Source organism: Lepisosteus platostomus, chromosome 10 (assembly GCF_059453375.1).
Source record: "Lepisosteus platostomus isolate fLepPlt1 chromosome 10, fLepPlt1.hap1, whole genome shotgun sequence".
Lineage (NCBI taxonomy): Eukaryota > Metazoa > Chordata > Actinopteri > Semionotiformes > Lepisosteidae > Lepisosteus > Lepisosteus platostomus.
The window spans coordinates 52,468,374-52,490,685 of record NC_142620.1 but is presented as its reverse complement, the minus strand read 5'-3'; the positions used below and the strand labels follow the sequence as shown (position 1 = coordinate 52,490,685).

Below are 22,312 nucleotides of genomic sequence, written 5' to 3'. Positions count from 1 at the left end.
TAGACATTGACAAACAGCTGTGATTAACTGACACTATCCTCACTACCGCAGGTATGCCTTGTCTAGTCAGATGCCACCTGATTATAAGATGTGCACGAACTGAAATATTCTAGTCATCTGATCTTTTAGCTTTTGCAGAAGAGCTACCGCATTTCCTGTATCTTTCTGCTGGAGGAAGAGGCCAAGGCCTATGCAAGGACTGCCCTTTGTTCCTGGCAGACTGCACTAAACATGATGGACTCAGATGCCATCCAAGCACTCAGCAATGATCTGGTTTTCTAACTCGCTGCAATAATTCGGCTCCCTCTTGCACACCCCCTCTTTCTTCAGGCAGTGGAGAGGTCAGGACAAAACACATTGCAGAGCCTTTGTGAATGCAAAAACCGTAACCACACAGGGCAAAGGGAGAGGAAAAACAAAGGCACGCGCATTTCTGTCTCTCGGGAACAGGGGTTCAGCTGTGCAGAACATCTTGGAGGAGCCGAAGGAGAGATGTGGGGGCTCTTTAAAACTTAAGAATACATCTTGGAGAGCCGTGGGGGGTATTTGTGTCCAGTCTGACCCTGCAGTTCAAAGGCTGATCAGCTATCACCCGGGTCAGACGTGCCAGGCTCCATCATCAAAGCAGGCAGACAGAGCTACATATATATATGCACACTGAGGCCTGCTGACTGGGAGTTCATCTGTTCAGTCTGATGTGACACGACTGGTCCCAGGGTGCGACAGCTTGGCGTGGAAGTCGATGGAAGGGAGATGATTTGTGAAACAGCAGCTGTAAACAGATCAGTCGCTTGACGACAGCCGATGGAAACTTCCTAAGAAGCTGTGACAGAGCATTTCACCTCTGCGTCCAGTCAGCTCCTGAAACCTCTTTTTTTTTGTTCCTCACACGGGTGAGTCTCTTGGAAGGTACGGGATACGAAAAGAAAAAAAAAAACTATAAAGGACTGAGCTGTATATCTAACTATCTGCCATCTATGAAAGAGGCTCAGTGTTAAATACCACCAATGCGTCACGACGTGCCCCCTTAAAAGGAACAACAGAGAGGTCACGTCAGGATGAGCATCTCCCAGCATAATGGAATGACCCAACTTCCCCACGCAAAACGCGTTGATGACAGTCATCTCCATGGCCCTCTGCACAGAAATAATTATTGGTCATCCAAGCACGAAGCCATCACTGGATAGATGGACAACCAACAATTATCAGGGCCGTTCAGCATAACGTGTGAGTGCTTGCTGCAGTGGTGGCCACTGAGGACTGAAAAATCTCTCCTTCTGAAGTGAGAGCAATCCCCCAAGGTCCTGATTATTTCTAAGACAAAATTAATTATGCATGGGTGCGTTGTTACTTTTTCGATTGTATAATGTATGTATGAATGCGGTTTTATTTGCAGAATAATTAAAATCAGCCTAATTAGATTTTTTTTTTGTCACTGCTCCTGCACTCTTGAGAGTTTCTGAAAAGAAAATCTGTATCTACCTCCTGTATTTTTGTTTGTATACTTTTATATGTTTTCTAATTACTGCAGAGTGTAGGGACTTCAAACACTTTGATTCAATCCCCAGCACATGTCAAAAGCAGGTGAAGAGGTCTCTTGCTGCTCTCCTAAGTTGTGTAATTTAACCAGCAGAGCAAAGTTAAACACAGGAACACTCATCTCATCAGATACCTGGGAAAAAAAAATCTTCAACGGACTAAAGCACAGCATAACCCATGTCCATCCTGTTAAGTGCAGACTGCTGACAAAATGAATGGAATGAAATGTATTTTCAAAACGCAGCCCGAACACGTGAAAAATGAAGCTCTGCACTTGTGTACTGAACCTGTGTCAATTCAATAGGTGCCAAGAGGTGCTTAAATCCTCACATTCACACAGTGAAGACTCCCTCATGAGCTCACACAGAAAGCACAGCTACAGACTCGACAACGTATCCTGCACGTGGAGCTGGATACAGATGCTGCCCCTATCCAGATCAGGCCCCACTTGGAGAGACATTACATGGATTGAATATTGACAGAGCCAGAAGCCAGCGCAAACTTAAAAGGAAGGAGGGAAGGCGATCCAAGCTGTCCAAAGGAGTGTAGTACTGCAGTATGAACCGTGAACTCCTGGCGTGCCAGCCATCATGAACCCCAGCTCACACGACACACTATGCCCGCCTACTGTCAGCATGGTTCTATGGACAAGGCCCAGTGCTGCACAGTGGGGGCTCGATTGCAGGGCTGCTCCAGTGATGCGTGGCTCATCACTACACTCACATGATACCAGGGGATGGGAGGTGACGAGGAACAAACCCAGTGTACTGACACCAGTTCGTATGATATATAACTGCGTAAGCCAGCCACAGAATTAATACTGAGCCTCTTCTATTTTTTTCTCCCCCATCAGCACTGAGGGACTTTTAAGTCCCTGGACTGCCACAGTCTAGCATGAAGTCCCCTAATTTATAAAGGATCCATTTAAAATGGGAAAAAAAAAATGCTGCAAGTATTAAGTGCTCACGGAGGTGGTTATAAATGATAGCTCTATATGAAGAACTCGCCTGTCTCTCTGTCTATACATCCATCCACTCATCCATCCAAATATGAACTGGGAAGAGCATTATCCAATCAATGTGAAATCCAATAAAATAATTCCAGTGGGACCAGAAAACTCGGCTGACAGATGAACAGCAGAGCATTTAAACATTGTCTGCACGAGTAACAGACACCAGTTAAGACACAAACTCATATGTATCCAATATAGTTTCGAGGAAACAACCCTCCTGACAGCAGCTAAAAGCCCTTGCTGACATATCCCATTCAAAACATAACACATCAGCTCAGTGAGGTCTGAAACCGACCACGGTTTCAGGGTCTTGAAGAGTGCAGCCCATGAGTGCCTTCTTGAGTCTAATAGCTCCTGAAAAAAAAAACAGAGATTTCCAGGGGTGGAAACAAGTCCAGTCGCATAGCAGTTCAAGATGCTGAGAGTCTGGAGAGCTGTGGGCTTTTGTAAGTAATACAACAACAGATGGTGGATACTGTACATTTGTTACCTTTTGTTGACTAGATCTGAGTAAGATCACATTATAAAAGCTGTTCTGCTCCACAACAAACATTGCCTGTACAAGAGCCGAGAACATCATGAAAATCTGAAACGGCTCCAAATGCTCTGCGAATGGGAGTCTGATTTATATGAGTTTATTGTTACAGATCAGATCCTGTGCTGCCCTCCCCAAAGCTACAGCATAGACAAGATGAGAAATCCCTGAGGAGCCCATCGAAAGCACCGTCATCTTCCCCGAGGAGATGTTTTGTCAGTTTCGAAATTTTATCTGCAAGCTAGATCGAATGGGCAGGTGGGATTCAATACAGACTATCAACCCCCCCACCCCAACCCACATCCCCCATCCCCCTCATTCTCTCAGCCCCACTTGCACTAATGCACTGTTCCTGGGCCGCTGAGACACCCATGCTTTTATACGACATCAACACAGGCTCTTCATAATAAAGAAGGGGGATCCGTTAGCTTCGCACTTCAGAGGGGAAAAAAACCCTCTGTGTCGTCATCACGGCCAGCACAGTGGCCAGGAGTGTGCCAGAGCTACATTTCTACCGTCCCTTGGCCCTGATCAGAAGCCACTGACAGGGAACGCATTGTGGAATACTTTGCGTCTTGAGCCTGCGCTTTCATTATTAATATCTGCGTTATTGAGCCAGCAGCCATATCGCCCTGCAACCCACCACTGGCGGCCCACTGAAGCCCAGCAGGTGTGAGCCTGGCCAGTGCCTGGATGGGAGACCTCCTGGGAAAAACCTAAGGTTGCTGCAAGAAGTGGTGATAGTGGAGCCAGTAGGGGGCGCTCATCGTGTGGTCTGTTTCGGTCCTAATGCCCCAGAATAGTGATGGGGACACTATACTATAAAAAAAAGGCGTTGTCCTTCAGACGAGACGTAAAACGGAAATCCTGACCACACACACCATGAAATACTGAAGACAGGGTTGTTGCAAAACAGCCTGCAAAAATGTACATTTTCCTTATTGCTTTGTTTCATTTATGTGTCTGTGCCTCCCCTGTCTTCATCTCCTTTCCCTTTGCTTCAGCAAATAGTATTCATTTTGTTATGTGGCTAATTAATTTGTTTATTGTCTGAGGGGAGAGGCAGCTGGGATCAAGGACTCATTGAAGAAGGGTGTCCTGGAAACTGGCGAGTGAGCCCCTGTGTCTGGGCGGACACGCGCGTCTGAGTGACTCTCCAGAGTGAGCTGATCGATTGCACATGTTCTTCAGCATGGCTGGGTTGAGTCGAGAGGCAGCTCCGGCAGAGAACAATCGATAAATAGATCAGTTTTCAAGTCCGAGCTACAGAGCGGCAAAGCGCCCAGGACTGTTGTACCCTGAGAAAGAGATTAAAATTTGATTTAAGTTTTGAGCTAAAACTGAAAAAAAAAGACAGAAAGAACATAAAGGTCACTAAAGAGGAGAAGCCGTTCGGCCGATCTAGCTCATTCGGTCGTTAGCCACTAATCGATCTGAGGATCTCATCCAGAAGGTGCTTCAGAGGAAGAAAAAAGGGCAATGAAACCAAGATAAGATGTTTTTTTATATTATCCAGCACAGAATGGTCTTTTTTGCTCTGCGGTACTCCTCAGTTATGTCAGGTTTTCTCTGTGAAGACACTGAAATTTCATTGCAATCCACCGTGCGTATCCGAGAGTCCTGACCGAGCTAAAGACACTGGGCCCGCTCGGAGCTAACGAACTCAACGGCCGATTTAAGTCTTTGAGATTGATTGCTATTCTCTGGGGATACCTGATCCACTGAGCCCTGCATTAGCACAGGCAGTGAGAGACCCTATCTCCAACCCCCAAACCCCCCCATGCAGACAAGTGGCACCCTTCTTCTTAATTAACCCTATTAACCCTATTATTAACCTAATTAATTATCCCATTCTACCTTACTCCAGTACACATCCTTAACAGGTAACTGCAATGCCTCAGAGTCGGTGCGTGTCTGCACTACACACTTTTCACATGGTCTACCATGTTTAGTCTTTCACTACTCCATATTGACTGTTCTGGTTGTTATTATGTATCATGTCTACACTGTGTGGTGTTGCCTGCTGCACTGTGTGTGTCCAGAGAGATCAGAGCGGATAAGAATTCCAGTGTACGTGTAAATACAGTATGGCAATGAACTCCTCTACTCTACTCATTGACTCCGCGCCAGTGCAACTGAAGAGGTCAGGACATCGGGGGGGGGAGGTGCAAACCCAGCAGAAGCAGCAGTGTGCCGTGCGTGGCGCATTAAGGAGTGAGAGGATGAATATCACAGTGACACACAGGCAGAGCGGGCAGCCATTCTCAAGAACTGGAGTAAATGGAGAGTTGACACGAGCTCAGCAGCACAATATACAGCCTTTTTAATGATGTGCAGAAGCACCCCCGGCACTAAAAATGTTTTTCTGCCTTCTGTAGAGCAAGCTCTATATACTGTACTGTAATACCAGCAGCAGTCAGATGCCTGGCAGCTTTAAATAAGTAAACCTAAGCAATGCAATATTCAACAATCTTAAAAGGCTAACACTAGCAGAGAAATGAAAAATACAAAACCATAGGTTTTCAATAATTTTTCCCTTTCTAAGAAACACTCACATACAGTACGTACTGTAGAACTATGGTCTGTGCACAGGTAGTGTACAGCCACGTGTCCTTGTGCATTACAAGAAGCGATACCATGCTTGAGTGACATGTTCAGCACAGACAATGAGACCAGAATTTAGTGGACGACATACATCTGCTTCAGGACCAAATGAAACACGATTTCCAAAGGAAGACCCAAGGTAAAATAGCATTACTTTCTTCTGGAGGGGAGCTACAAGACCTGTAATTTAATTCCAAGCAATTAGCACCATGCAAAGTAAATGAGTAAAAACTCACAACAGACATGTGGCCTATGTAGTGACGTGCATCATTTTAAATGACTCACGAATGAAAAATGTGCACTTTGCATACACACTGCATCCCTCTGCGAGTTACAAAAACAAAATTTCGAAAGAGAACTTTCAATGGAAAAAATCAGTCCTTTGTTCTCCATGATTTCCAAGAGTCTCTACTCACTGCTTGCAACTGGGTAAGGATGTAAGGATGAAAGGATCCTACATCTTACATGACAAAAGTAATTTATTATCCTCCCCCAGACAAACTCATCACACGTTTTTGTTTTGTTTACATGAAGTGACATTTTCTTGAATGTACTGTAATGAGAGTTAATTGCAAACTCACCAGGCTCTTAATTACATCATCACTGCGTCCTTCGGCTGCTCCAGCCCCAGCCTTGCAGAACTCTCCCTAAAAACGTAGCAAATTCCGTCCCGACACCTCCCACTTCAGCCCCAGTATCCAATGCATCTGGGTATCTGATAAAGTCAGGTCAACATCTGCTGTTTACCCATCACACACGAAAGAGGAATTCCCGTACACCCAAGCATATTACAACACTGTACTACTGGTTCAACAGTGGGATTCTACATGCTTTGGAAAAACGACCTTTGCTATAAGCACGGTCAATTTCATGAGAAAATTTTCCAGATTTAAATGTCCAGTATTTGTGGGACGGGAGCACAGCCGGTTGCTCTTGTGTCACTTCCTATAACATTTGTAAAATTTGGCTCCTGAAGTCCGAGAAGGCCATTTGCCTTCGGATCTGCCTTTTCACCCGGCTCGCTAGTACTGGGTGTCTTATTGTCAGGAGGCATTGGCGTCGCACAAGGGCACTGGGACAGTGGGACAGCGAGAGTGCTCATCCGCCTTTGAATCTTCTCGGAGTGGACCAGGACATTGAAAGAGCCAGTGGCCTGAACACCAGTGTGTGCTACAGGACACAGAGAAGGTGAGCTAAAGGCTGTCCAGCTGAGATTGGAACCATTCTTTCGAGCCTCTAGGGAATCCAATGAAAATGTACATACAGGCAGGAGCACCACAACACCTTAGCGCTTGTGTGCTTGCGATTACAGGCTTTGCAGTAGCACATCACAAGCCAGCATGGAAAAACTACCCAGTAACTCCCATTCATATTGCACCATTGGGCTTAACATGTATTTCTATGCAATATAATAACATGCTTTCATCATAACAGAATAATATAATTCCTTTAAAAACCCTCCATCCTCAAGTAAATATAAACGACATCTCAGACATGCAACAAAAAACAACACCTATTTAAAAACTGCTTCCATGTAAAGATATTTGAAGTTATAATAATTTACACAAAGTTACACAGATTGTTCAAGAAATCTGTCTAGCTAACCAGCCACCTGTCCAACTCATTACCAAAGCAAATATTTGTTCCTTCTTTTGCAACATAATTAAAACAACCCACTTAAAAGGAGCTGGGCACAAGGCAGATTTGATAGACTCACTCTGTTTCAATACAGCGATCGCTTCTGTCACTTTGCTTACAAACAGCTTCCTCATCAACAAACTCTTTAACAACGCTGACAGAAAAGCTGTGGACTGTGCAGTGCTGAGCAGGTGCCTGGTGTAGCATATCCTCTGCAGCAGCTACAAAAAAATGACATCTAATTTCATCTCCCAACAGATTGTTTTTTTGTTTGCCTTATAGTAACTCTGAACGAGCTGGCTCAAGGGTCACCACCACGTAGTTCCTTCTTTGTAAACCAGAAGAGACCTGTATACACAGCAACCCAGCATGAAATGAAAGACAATAATGGGTTCCATCCCATTCAGAATACCTGCCATTTAACAGCAGAAAGGGGCTGAGGCAGGACAGAGAAAATGTGTTTTGTGTTCAGAGCTAACGCTAAATCATTTCTTTCCATAGAGCTTTTTTTAATAAAAGGTACTTACCCCTCAGTGGTACTGTGTAAATTTCTACAGTGGCTGTTCAAAGATTTAATAGCAACCATGAAACACAAAAGGGTAATTCATGCTGAGCATTTCTTTAGACTATTTTAAGTCAACACTTTTTTTTCCTTTTGTGCAGACTCTTACATCAGTCTTGCATCATTTAAAAAAAAAAAAAAGAATCTGTTTCTCATAGTCGTGAAAAAGAGACATGGAACAAGTAACGAACTACAGCATGCAGCCCTCCGGCTGAGCCCAAGTTTGCTGGGGTCCCTCCAGCAGGACACGCCGCTGCTGGACCTGCGGTCAGGCACTTGGTTCCTCAGGGGGAGAAAAGAAATTCTCAGCCAGGGCTGGGAAAGGGCTGTTTTATCTTTGCAAACTTGATTGTCTTTTGGACAGGTACTACAAGGTGCCCCGCGCAATCGAATCAGGACTTAAAGCACCCGTGAAGCGATCCTGGGGGGCGTGTCGGGTGTGACAACTCGGGAAAAGGGTGGTTAATAAGCAGAGAAGACCAGACCCAGATCTTGCAGTCGGGGGTGCATGGGGGGGGGGGGGGCGCGTGTGGAGGCAGACTCACCACTGTCTGATGATTGACCTGGATAACCTCGTCCCCAGCATGAATCTTCTTGCACTGGTCAGCAGGGGACTGCAGACATGCAGAGAGAGAAACGGAGGACATGTCAGACAGGCAGGGCGCAGGACACTGGACAGACCACAGACCTACGCATGAAACAGGGGGGAATGTCCTCCTAGCGGTCACTCTATACAAAGGAACCTTGAAATGCCCAAGCAGACCACACAGAATAGTCCATCTAACCTCCCTCTTATAACAAAGAACACTGTCATTTAACAAGCATTTACAGACTGGTGGGTTATGAAGCTAAAGGTGCAGAATGTAAACCAATGACTCTTGTTTTCTTTGTAGCAAAATGTCTTTTTATCTTTTTTTTATTCCTAATATATGACGTACAACTTGGCAACCCTGTTACCAAAACGGTGTAACTGTGATGGAATCAGTCAAGAACACAGAGAAAAAAAGATGATTTCCTGGACTCAGAGGGATGACCTACACTGACATGCTTGAACTACTGTACTGTGTATTTTTTTAGTGTTGAACAGAGAAGACCACGATGGGACCTGATTCATGTATTCAAAATCCACAAAGGCATCAACAAGGCCAACCCAATTATTGCTATAGAATCAAAAGTTAAACATTGAACCAGAGGACACAAGTGGAAACAAACACATTAAAAACACAGAACAGGAGATGTTTTTTTACCCAAAGGGTTATAGAAATCTGGAACAAGCTACCCATGTTGCTGAAGCTGATTCCCTGGCTTCTTTTAAGAAATGACTGGATGAGACCCCCAGATCAATTAGTAACTACCATCCAAACGAGCTAAAGGGATCGAATGGCCTTCCTATATAAAGAATATAACCTTTATATTCTTGGAGCCAGTAACCACAGGGGCTTTTGCATAATTATTTCTGATGTGCAGAAAAAATAAAAAAATGACAGTTGTAAAATTAGCTGGAGAAATTTCCAGCTTTACTAATTTATGAAATGTAAAACTCCAGTCCAATTTCTCTTTTTTTAAAATTAGATTTTTTTAAATGTTTTTTCAAAAGAATTTAAAATATTAAGGAAGCTTTAGAAAAACTAATCAGGGACCTGAAAAAGGTATATGTAACATACTCTGGTGCTCTGCAGCTGAACCACATGACAGACGTATTTCTTTACCAGGACACGTGTTCCGACGTTCGCTTTTGTATTCAGAGCCCATTGGAACGCGGTGATCTGGAATCACTGCATGCACAGCTGGATCTGTGTGCAGCAGTCTTCACTACTGAGAGATCCACAGCGTTCAAAATTGGCAGGCTCATTGGAGGGATGGAGGCTGAACCTGGTGCAGGCAGCAGATCTTCATGAACTTTGCACAGAATTATCGTGGGCTGCAAACTGCACTTCTGGTGCAAGGTTGCTCACTCTCCAATGACTAGAGTCGACAGTGAGGCAGCACATGTCCGTGCATCTAATAGCTCAGTTCATTTTACTTGTGACTAATGAGAAAGCTATTATTCTGGAGGTGTACAGAAGCAGAGGTTTCCAGGTTACTTGCCACAGTACAAACCAAGCAGAAGCTAAGAGGAGCTGACAGCCTCCTGTATCACTCCAGTGGACACTGCATGACTACCGACAGCACACAGGGGCAGCCTTGCATAAATAACTCTTCGCTCTGATATCCACAGCGTGAATACAGAGCCTCACAGGAAAGCAAACCTACTCAAAAGGCAGCCTCTAGTACAAACAGGACAGAAGACTGCACACACACACGAAAAAAGTTTAAATCATGAAAACCCACATGCTGGAGTGCTTTCCTGGCTAAAGTTCAGCTTGCATGACCATAAAATGCTGCAAGGAGAAAAAAAGAACCGAAGAAAGCAAACAAACCGCTCTCCTAGCTTTGAAAAATATCTAATTGAAGGGGAAAACACAAAGCGCCACCATCTGCAATTAGGCAACCTTCCTCTGCAATCTTGGTGGCAGTCCTGGAGCTTAATAACCACAAAGCCACCAATTAGAAGGGACCCCGTTTTAAGATTAATTGGATGCTTCACCAAAAAAAAAAAAAAAAAAAAACTAGTTTAGAGGCTTCCTCTTGGCCCAGTGCCGGCCAAAGCCAAACAGAGCAATACAGAGCTTGCAAAGGCACACAGAGAGGGACAGATTGTCGCTGCGGGGATCTGAACGGCACGGCCGCAGGGCCTTCAAGCCAGCTCGGGAAAGGGAGAGAGAGCAGGAGGGGCAAGGGGACTGGGGCTGGCCCTGGGAAATGGGGCAGGAGGCTTCGCGAGGCAGCATATCGAAGCAGAACTGGAAGGATCCGAAAGTGAGAGAGGTGGGCCAGCGCACTGCCCCACTTAAAGAGCTCCGCATCCAACTGAGATAAGAAAGGACTCCTGGTCTTGGCACGACTTGCTTGGACAATGAGTTTGCCGCCACCACCACACTGAATTCTTGGCAAGGTTTTGTCTTGCTGGGATGAGGCACATATACTTTATCTCTGATGCCCCCCCATTTCTGTCCAGGGGTCTGGGGGGACTGGGGACTGTCGGGATCTGTTCTTGCAACACGTTGGAGCCAGTTGTGCCCTTCCTATCCAGCGCGTGACACCGGAAGCATCTCCACACCGTCGGTGGCTCATTGCTCACGCGCTGCTGGAGATGACACACCCCAGGTGTGCTCCAGCCTCCGTGGGTGCCGGAGAGCGACTCCCATCGCTGGCCTGCCCCACAGGACAAGCTCCTCTGGCAGGAGGCTTCAGGGACAGAGGTGCCTGGTGGTACAGGCACAAACTACCACCCCACCACCGCCACACTTGCGTTTCTCATTCCCTTCGACTCATCCTCTCTCCGTCCCTTCGCCTCCTCTGCCCAGTCACTGCAAGGGGTTCAGTCTCCCAGGTAACGGCAGAGTTGCATAGCAACAGGAGTCGCTTTCACATCCAATCAGGATCACCAGGGAAGCAGCAGCTGAGTTCCCTCAATGGTGAAGGAGAGGTGGACAGCATGGAGAGGAGGGGGGGGGGGGGAATTTGGTTCTTTTCTGTCAGTGATCCAGGTACAGTCCATCACGTTCGTCAGAAAATACCAAATTGCCACAAGAGGGAGGGGGAAGCAAGGAGCTTCATGTGTTCAAGCTACCTACAAACCAGGGAAGCTGGCTGGGACCACACTGCCCAGCACTGCAAGGACTCACTTCAGACCTTGTAGGAGTCAGAGAGCTGTGCAATACATATGGACGATTCAGAGTATCAAGCATATACCAGAGCGTTTCATGTTATTTCAAATCCGGGTGTCCATCGATGCTGATCTACACGCTCCTAAAATGCCCGAAATCTCCAGTGGCATCCTGGAGCTAAGTGCTACGCAACAGGAGTCAGTCACTCTTGCGTCCCTGCAGCATCCTCACCCCTAGACCCAGGTTGCCTGGGTGGAGGAAAACACAGCCTGCAATGATGTGCTGGCTGTGCTTTACTGGGAGAAATCAGAAGATATAGAGGCAAACTCATCACCTTCTGATCACTGCTGTTAAGAAAAAAAAAAAGTTGATTATAACGATTCCCTAACTATAAAAAAAAAAGACAGAACTTTTACAATGCTATCCTCATTTTTACTGCATTTTAACTGGTTTGGATCCTCTCAGTGTTTTATTGCCGTGTGCTTGATTTCTTAACGTCAGCACGTTCTCTCCTTATGAAACCGCCTGCTATATAGCGCGTTCTAGCTTGTCGGATCGTCTCTGAAGCTGCCGACGAGGAAAGAGCAAGGCAGAACACAGACTGGCACTGCAGATTAACAGATTAACTTGCTCTTACTGACAGGACGGCCAGCCTTCCTAACGCACAGGAGAGCACCAGCGGCACACCGGCAGACACTTTTAAATGTCGCTGCTGCGTGCTGCACACCTGCCAGCGCTACTATCGGTGCCCACGCACAAAATGCAGGGAGATCCCCGGCATGGCAGTCTTCAGACAAAACTGGAGAGGTTTCCTGGCAAAACCAGCCCTTTCATGAGCCAGCACGACATGCGTGGCTACACTGAAAGACTGGCAGGAAGCGCTGGCTGTGAAAATGTGATACAATGAGAGGTCGTCTGCCAACACCAGAGGGGAACTGAGAGGTGCATTGTCCTTACAGGAGAGAGACATGGGGCTCAGGCTGGGTTCTGCAAGAGCACGCCGAATGTACTTCCACACAGGCTGATCCTGCGGCTAGCAGAGAAGGAGCTGCAAGAAAACGGCACAACTACGAAACTCTAATGAAAAGGGAAGGGTCAGAGGGAATAGACCTGCCCAGCTGGCAGGTGAGACAACCGGGTTTCAGCGCAGTTTGTCTAGCATGCAAAACAAGAATCTGACTTAAACAAGACACTTGAAAGTCTGGTTCTCAAACAGGACAAACAGACCCAGGAAGGACTCTACATAACATTGTGTAAATCCTGACCTACATCTCTAAAAGCTTAAAAAAACAGTTTTGCACAACATTTTACTTAAACTACACAAGACTCTTCAGACACCTAAATCCCTAGTTTGTATTATTACAATACGAAATGTATAACACTAAGTGCAGCCCTAGCCTTCACTCTAAAACCCTAATTTGAACATCACCACTTGTCCTCAAGCCTTGATCCGGGCCCTCTACTCATCTACCTACCCCTAAACCTAACCTTCTGAGCTATGACTCCACCGAAGACTCAGGGTTAAGCTTAGAGATAGAACTTGCCAGCTTGTTGTTCTAAAAAAAAAAAAAAAGAGAGATTCCCACCACAAAACGTCGATAAGCAGAGACTTACATTCTCCGTCGTCCCCGTGATGACGTGGAGACCATCATAGGTCGACTTGATGTACATCCCCTGGTCAGGCGAGGAGAAAAGGAGGAGAAAAAGCATGGGCATCAGCATGGCACAACAGCTGGTCATATGCTATAGTTGTAGTGTTATTTAAAAATGAATGACGTTAGCAAATTGCCTTATTGGACTGCGATGGTTCTTTGTCCAAACTTAGTGGTCATGGTCAGCATGATGAACTTGTCACCTGGGAAAAGCACACCCACGCAAACACCAGATATTTTCATTTACTTACTTAGCATTTAGATCAACCCGAAGGGATACCTACAGAGTGCAAAATCTATGGTCATAATGCAGAGGACAACTGGGGGCTTTGTCACCATAGGCCCACAGCAAGGCGATGGCCAACCATGACAATCCCTGAGTGCATTCTAATACAAGAGCTGACAAACAAGCAGGCTGAATGAGCCATGTGGAAGAAGAAATTCAGTGCTGCATGAGCCCTGGTAAGACAGGAAGTGAGCATTCAGTGCTCTCCCCAACTCCTTTAACAGACCACATTTTATTCCAACCCCCTGTGCGAGACATCAATCATTTATTTTAAATTTTAATCAGCTCTCCACAATACTTCCAACACGCGCATCTTCCAATTTGTAATCAACGGACATGGATGAGCACTGCGTAAACAGACAAATATATTTCACATTCTCGGGAGAGAGACAATTGAGACACTTCAGGCCGACAAAACCTAAAGTGCCTGTCGCCGGGACAAGGACGGAAACTGAAGCACCCTATGAAAACCCACACAAACAGGCGGACTCTTTATATTACTGTTAGATTTACACAGTTTGTTTAGGTACCAAGTCTTTCATGCCATGATGATTGTTAATGATGATGATAATAATAATGATTTATTCATTATTGTATATGGTACCAAGTCCTATTATTCTTTCCCTGAAAAACCAATCCACAAATTGAACATTACATGCAGGCTCCAGACACACAGATGCCCCACACAAACATCAAATCCATGTCCCAGAGGTGGGTGTGTGTGTCTCCTGTGATGGACTGGCCCTGGCGTGCCTGCGTGCCTGCGTGCCTGCGTGCCTGCGTGCCTGCGTGCGTTGTGATGAACAGGTGTCCCATCCGGGCTGTACCCTGCCTGACACACGTTTCTTGCTGCGAATGGGTGCTGGGGTCTGTTGGGGGAGCAAGTTGTGATAGTTGCTCTTACCAGCCCTTCGCTGGGCATGACATTGGTCAGATGCACCACCTCCAGATGGGCAGACTGCGAGACGAGCGAATCGGAGGAGAGAGAGATGATGTGGTCACAGATTCCAGACAGGGTCTTGCACTGGAAGGAGAGAAGGTGAGACTTACAGCAACACTGAGCTCATTTGCCACACTCTTCAGAACGTTGTTTAAATCGATACAGCATGCTTCTAAAAGTGAGAAAATGATGGTGCACAGAGCCAGAAGCTACACGGGTAAAGAGTTAAGCAACTTTCTTGTAAGGCCCCATTTTAAATAGAGTGTGTAATCTTATTCACCACGTTCTAGAAAATACATTGCCGCTCTAGGAATCACCCTTCTCAAAGGCATCTGCACAGTTAACCCAGCAGATGTCTTCAGAATGAACAGAGACACACAAAGCAGAGGACAGAGGTTGAAAATATACAGAAGTGCGTTGGTCACTGAGAACAGCTGGAATGTCTTTACCCAGAGGATTGCAGGAGTCTGCCACAAGCTACCCAGGCAGGATGTTGAAGCCAATACCCTGGCTTACTTCAAGGAACAACAGGGTGAGGATCTTGGATCAATTAGTTCCTAACCGGTGGGCTGAATGGGCCCTTCTCATTTGTAACCATTCTCTTCAGACACTCTTAACACAAGCTATAAAAATAAATAAAAGATAACCCTCTGGATACAGCCCCTGCTCCCCCCGCCGAGTGTATCTGTGAAGTAGCTCAATTTTCTGACGCTTGCAATGAGTGTGGTTTATCAGCAAAGGCAACAGCCTTTCCCACATTAGAAAGGGATGATAAAAATGCCACTGCTGTGCTTTTCTTAGTCTTCTTGCAACAGGGTGACAAGAGTGCCGTGTGATATTACCTGGAAATCTGACCTGATATTTCATCACTTATCGTAGGACTAACCCTATCAGAGATGTCACCCCTCTTACTTTCAGTAATGGTCAGCAATAGTCTAGCTGATCCTGGAGAGAGGGGTGGATGTCTCCCATACAGTACGTGCAGGGAACAAAAGCTCAGGGAAAACCAGACACACCGGGAAAGGATCACGGGGCCTGGGGAGTCTCACTATCCCTCCCTCCCTCCCTCTCTCCTGCGATTCCCCGTCCTTCCCACTCTTCATCCGACTGCTGCAGGCAGGACTCCTCAGAGGGATGGGAAACAGCAGCGCGGTTTTGCATTATTGAACACCAACTGCCAACGGAAGAGCTTAAAAATGCAGTTTTAAAGAAACGCGTAGCCGGGCTCTAATAAATATCCCATGTACCCCCATTCAGCGCGCTTCAGAGAGCAGATCGCATCAGGCTCCGTGTGCCAGTGAGAGCCCAGCCGCCGGGGAGAAGTGCCTTCCTCTTGTGCCGGCACACCACATCGCGCACTTCCTCGCTCACCTGGGCAAACGCGCCCGCGAAGGCCAGGCCGAATGTTACATCGAGAACGCGTGGCCTGACGTGAAGGGCGATCGTCAGTGCTATTAGGCTCGGCTTGCAAAAACAAAAGAAAGCCCCCTTCTACGTGAACGTGCACGAAGGATTAAAAAAAAAAACCTCCGCTGATTAGGGGGCTTCACAGGGAATTTTTTGAAACAGATTTGCGCAACGGCTGGAAAAATTTAAAATGCGTGGCACAAAGACACCATCACAGATACTTATGTAATGCCACACAGCATGCAGTAATTATAATACACTACATTTTTACACAGCTCCTTTAAAAGCTGTCATCTTAGTGCCGAACAGTTTAACGCTCCCACAGGGTCCTTTCTCTACCAATGGGGAATAGCAATGCTGCTCTTAGGCAACTCTGAAGGGCACTCCAGCACAAAGTTCTCCTAAAGAAAGAGGCATATGTGAGATCCCACCCCCCACGGCCAGCAGCATGGCTCCGAGGTTTAGCCCCCGACCAACGCGCTTCAGATTCCCGGGCGCAGAGCGGCACAGGGCTGGGGTGCCGGCGCAGCGAGGTGGGGGACAGTTCGGTAAACTGGGTCAGGTCTCAGCTGGCCTCTCTCTGTGCGGGAGATGGGGATCAGGTGGGCACGCCGAGGAGAGAGGGTGAGCAAAAACAAGGACTGCATCACAGAGACAGAAACAGCAGGAGGTGGTGAGCAAGGCACCTTTCTCTAGAACCCCCTTATAACGGGCAGCGCATGATTGCTGTTGTTTTTTTTTTTACGTGCATGTGTAGCACGGGGCTGAGATGGAATTTTACTTTCCATTAAGACACTTTGCTTTTTATTTCTTCTCATTAGCCAGAGAGCTTTGATGACGAGAAGAAATGAGTGTTCCGCTTGGGACTGGAAGCACCGAGGAGCTCGCTTCTCAATAAATTAATAGAGCTGTGCAAATTGATCGCGTGCAACAGGCTACTGCATGGGGTTTGTTTTTATTGCGGTATTTTGCTAAGTAGGAGAAAAGTTTTAGTTGACCTCTGACCTAGCCGGAAGTGTTGTTGTACTGTATGTGAACAGGTAGAGGAGAGAACGGCACAATACTTTTTTTTCTTTACTTTTCCCAATGAAGTTTGATCATCGGCTAGTAAAAGCTCTGTTTCCCTTTATATAAATGCCTGCAACCTTAAACAGAACCTCGGATTTTGCACTTATAATACATTATAACCTGCTAATGCTCAGACTTAATTGACAATCAAATCCTGCTACACTTATTAAAAAAAAAATCCGGGGTGAATAAAAATTTACATCAAGGAATATTTCAGAAAGCTGTTTGGACGGCACCGCTAAACAAACAAACAAGTTAAATCAACTTCATACCATTCATGACGAGAAAATGTGTTATATATCTTGTGATAGACAGAACAGCAACTTACCACATGAAGAATCTTGTTTTCCGTTTCGTAGACGGTACAATCCTGAGAGAGAACATAGGCAAATTCAGACGCTAATTACAGCAGCATCTTCACAGAGAAAGAGAGTGAGGAGACTTTCGAAAACAAACCGACCTGCTTCTAAAACCAAAAAAAACAAACAGTTGTGCAGTCCGTTAGTATTTCACCTGAGCTTCAACAACAGGTACCTCGGCTATCATGCTTTGCGTTGAAAGAAAAGTAATACCGCACATAAAAAAAACCAATTACCACAGAAAACCAACGAAATTCTAGGTGCTGTAAAATTTAACGTTCCCATTTTCTATGTTGCTAATGTCCAAAATATTATCTTATATACAGAAATCCCCGACACAACTGTGAAACCATGTGTATTTAATGTGTGCTAATTTCAAATGGAGTATTTAACCTGAGTTGACATTTTGCCATGCGGCATTTTTGTATTTATGTTAATACGCAGGTTTATTTTTTTGTAGCATCAGAAAAGCTTTAGTTGACCTCTGACCCAAGCGGAAGTGCTGTGGTGTGTGGACAAGAGGACGCGTCCACACGGTGCCGTCCTCTGTTCAACTGTATTTTTTTTCTTTATTTGTCCCAATAAAGTTTGATAACCGGCCAGTGGAAGCTTCGTTTTCCTTTCTACTAATGCATGCAACCTTAAAACCGAACGTATTATTTCACCCAACTCATTTGCAGATACATCTTGGCATAGAAAACAAAATGTGTTCCGTTTTTTTTTTGCTCGGGCGATCCGTAGAACTTGAAGAGGACAAGGTCCTCAATGTAGGTTTCAGTACGAATCTCGGGAGTCTCTTCGAGGAAATGAGTTTCCGGGCTTTGCCGGTAACACAGCGCTGTCTGGCCCCCGAGCTTCGCGTTTGAGTGGGAAGGGAAAAAACATGACTGGCTCCCTGCGAGCTCTGTTTGAGAAACATTAGAGGTGGGGGAAAAGCACCGAGGCTCACTCCTCCCTGATTTGAAATAACAGCAGAGAGGGGGGCAGCCACAGGGCCCTGTCGCTTCTCTCGGTGCAGAATCAAGTCGGGGTCTATCAACACCCTTCGAGTTCATTGGCACCGAGTTATCCTGTGCGCTGCCGTCTGACCACATGGGTGGCTTTTCAAGGCTGGTGGGTCGCTGACAGAAGCCAGTCAAGTGTATTCTAAACCTCCGTTTCTCAATCTACCAACAGGCACGGAGAGTATTGTGGACTAAATCAAAAACTGTGGGGGAGAGAGAAAAAAATATTTACATTTGACAGGAAAAGTCAAAATCTTTCGTGTCTAACATACCAGGAAACACCACGGGACATCTATTATTATAATACACTACATGAATAGTATTATAATGCAAAGTCTGTTATAAGTGGGACATGCAAGGATATATAATTAAACGTGTTCTTATTTCATGCAGAGAGCCTTCTTTTGTTATTCTTTCTGTGGGTAAATGCTCTTTTTCACGCAGCCCCTCGGAGGTGGAGGAAGAGGAGGAGTAGAGCCAGTCCGATCTTGCCTCTCTCTCTGCAGGAAGCAGGGAGAGTCCAGCGAGTCCAATCCACTCACGTCAGACATGAGCGTGTACCATGTCCCATCATGTTAAAGCACGGATCAAAAAAGAGAGAGATACGCTGTTTGGCTCTTACAGTGCGAAATGCTCCCTTGCTGAGGTTTCAGTGTTTACGAAACAGCCTAGTGCACGCTTGTACCTGGAATAGTTCACTAGAAACTCGTGCATCCGGTTATAGAGCATCTGACAAACACACACCAGGTACCAACCCAGCACTGTAAGTGTCGTACGAAGTCAATCATGTAAAATAGATGAACTAGGTCTCGCCAGACCCAAGGCCAAATATCAAAGCTAATAGCTTTGTGTAATTAAAAAAAAAATCTTTTTGAAAAGACTCAAATAAATATCGTATTCGACTGAAAATATTATTATGTCTTAAGTGCACACTACAGTTGCAGGCCAGCCTGCCTTTTGGCCGGTGTGCTGCGGTGTCATTTAATAAAGTTGCTGTGCAGAGCGCCCAGAGTCCGGGCGCAGTGCCTCTTGCTTAGATTAGCTGGGCAGCCCCCAGCCTCACACTGCCTCTCTCCAAATCGCCAACCTGGCGGGCCGCTCGGAGGAAACAGCGGATCTCTGGATCTCTGCCCTTGGATCTCTGGAGAGTTGCGGCACCACGGGAGACGCTAACGAGAGCCCTGCGCCTCTGGGGGGGGGCACAGGCGTGTGCGTCTGCGTGTGCGCCTGGACAGCAGGCAGGACCTGCTCTCTCAGCGAAGGCAAAACCGGATGAAAGGAGGGCTGTTCCTTTAAGTAGAATCAAATAAACACATGAAACCAGGGAGAGGAATTGAGCCCTGGGCCCCTGGAATGAAACGCTATTCTTTTGTAGCCGAATTCTCTTCGGGATGAATTCAGAAGCAACATCAAAGCGGGTTGTTATCAAAATAATTGAGCATGAAGGTGAAACATGAAGTCAGCTCCTGTCCCTAATCCCCCCGCTGAATTTCTCCGCACGGCGAGAGGGATCGCTCTCCTTTCTCTTCTTCTGTGGGCTCGGCCCCGCGAGAAAAATAAAACCACAACCTCCCCCCTCCCCCTCCCCCTCCTCCTCCATAACCTCTTCAGCCTGCAGCGCCAGTGGGGGTATGCCCTGATTAACACCAGTTAGCCTAGATTAATTCAGTTAACCGGAGAAAACCCACATGGACACCAGGGAAACACACAGACTCCAAGCAGAAGGTGCTGTGGCCCGGAACCAGAGGTCCAACATGCCACTCTCCTTCCACCCTCCTGTAAAGTTATTTTTCCCTTTTTTATTTGGGATTGTGTTGGTTTCCAAATTGCTGGCCCCCAGAGCACGATTACGTTTGCAGATTGCACCACCTCTCGGCTCCCACAGAGCAGCTCTCCAGCCTCCATGGTCCTCCTGACACAGAGCTGCAGGGCATAGCGCAGGGGACTGACTCACGAGCCAGGCTCCGCATGTGCTGCCTGCACCCAGCTCTCCCTGCGTGTCACTGAGCATTGAGCAGGGAATCCCAGCCTCTGGAGAATCAGGAGAATCACTGCTCCCTCTCACGACATCCGATCTGCATAAGAGGCCCAGGAGTTGCGGAAAACTGGGACCGGGGAATTAAAACTTTCCCATGGCAAAGGGAAAACCTGATCTCCATTTTCTCCCAGTGATGTTTAAAAATGGCAAGAGACGATGTCAGCTTGGAAAAGAGTGCTAAAATGTACATGTTGTTCGCATCAACGGGACCTTGGTGAATGTTGCTGGATTTATGCGGAGAATCGAAAAAAGAAAAGAATCTTTGGATAGCCATGCTGGTCGGACAGTGGATCCTAACTACCATCATCGGTGCACTGATCCCTGATTGGCAAAGAGCGGATTTGTAATCTCTGGATAAAAAGGCAATTTCCTGTAACCTAGCACTCTAAATCACATTATATTGACTGCTCGTGTAAACGTACACGCACAACGAGGTTGCCTCTCAGCAGCCTTGATTAAAAAAAAAACTTTGTCTTTCTGACACCTACCTGTTGCACCATTGTTGTTAATTCCAGGCACAGTTGAACGATATTGTTTTTGAGTAGCGAGTACTCTGTCACGCTGACAAATGGAGACCTGGCAGAGAAGAACAAAAGGGTTATTAGATGACCTCATCCATCGCTGCTTCAACGGGAGACTCACAATACAGCCAGTCACTAATGGCCCTAATGGACTAATTAATCTAAAGGAGGGGCTACCAGAAATACTGCATATCTATTCCTACAGTCCACAGATTGTTTTCACTTATTCTTCCCAGGGCCCTGTTCTGTATAGATAAAAACAAACACACAGAGAAACTCTGTCCCACAACCTCTCCCAGCGCAATAGCATCAACCACTAGCCCACGCTGCAATACAGAACAATTTCTTCTCGCCTATGACACTCCACAATGGCAGACAGATGAACAGATTTTACACTGATCTTTTGTTTTCATTTTCCTCAAACGATACATTCATAACCTATAACGCATCCATATTGATACGTTAATACACTACCATGTCAAACAGGAATACCTGCCTATACAACTATTTAAAAAAAAAACACCTATACACAAAATACTTTCACCAATTCATCAATAACATCATCTCCAAGTTGCAGAGCACGCCACCTCTCCTCTTTCCAAACCCACTTAAACATGTGCAGTGGGTGTACTGGTTTTTAAATTCTGAAACCGTAAATTAAAAGCACATCCCCTGTCATCAACATCCTCTCCTGACTCTTTAATTTAAAAAAAATAGCCATCTTAGCATGGCCTAGGCAAAGATTATCCAGGGACACCCAATACTTATGTGTCCTACTGCAGTACCTCTAATGTATTGTTTGTTTGTTTTTTCACTTTATTGGCCATATACAATTTCTTGTATTAGGAACACAAGAAGTACCCCAGCTTGCTCTCCATGAGACACACAGACAGGGAGAGAAGCTTGGGGTCAGAGCGCAGGGTCAGACATTTATACGGCGCCCCTGGAGCAGCTGAGGTTAAGAGCCTTGCTCAGGGGCCCAACGGATAAGGATTCCTCTGCCGTCCGCAGGATACGAACCAGCAACCTTCCAGCCACAGGCACAGATCCTTAGCCACAGAGCCGGAGTCCGGCTCAGCAACAACCACACAAGAAATGAATGTATACCAAATGTAAAAATCAGCAAACACATTTAGATTGACAGAAGGAAGCCGAGCGATGAAAAACAACAGAGACTAGTGAATGGACATGACCATCCACAATCCACACAGAGACATACAATTCTACACACAGACACAGATCGACAGGCCTCTCCAGCCCTGGCCCCAGAGAGCCCCAGTCCAGCAGGTTTTAAAGTAGCTCTTAGATCCTTGATTTCCAAAGGCCTGGAACAACCTACGATCAACTAAACAGGCCATTGAATTACGTAATTCAGAGAACATTTGGAACAAAGCTCGGGTGTCCATTTCACTGAAGCAGAAGCATTGCTTGTTGAGT

The 22,312-nt window shown here is 46.1% G+C and overlaps 1 protein-coding gene across 4 annotated transcripts in view; it reads right to left on the bottom strand.

Moving 5' to 3' along the window:
* Positions 1–22,312, bottom strand: part of LOC148654004 (connector enhancer of kinase suppressor of ras 2) — a 106,424-nt gene that overhangs the window by 46,812 nt on the left and 37,300 nt on the right. For all 4 annotated transcript variants that reach the window (XM_088597144.1, XM_088597146.1, XM_088597145.1 and 1 more), the window contains exons 4-8: positions 20,843–20,930; positions 17,282–17,323; positions 14,443–14,562; positions 13,215–13,274; positions 8,436–8,504 (exon numbers count right to left, since the gene is read on the bottom strand). In XM_088597144.1, the coding sequence (XP_088453270.1) occupies positions 8,436–8,504; positions 13,215–13,274; positions 14,443–14,562; positions 17,282–17,323; positions 20,843–20,930 (379 nt within the window). The remainder of the gene's footprint in view (positions 1–8,435; positions 8,505–13,214; positions 13,275–14,442; positions 14,563–17,281; positions 17,324–20,842; positions 20,931–22,312) is intronic.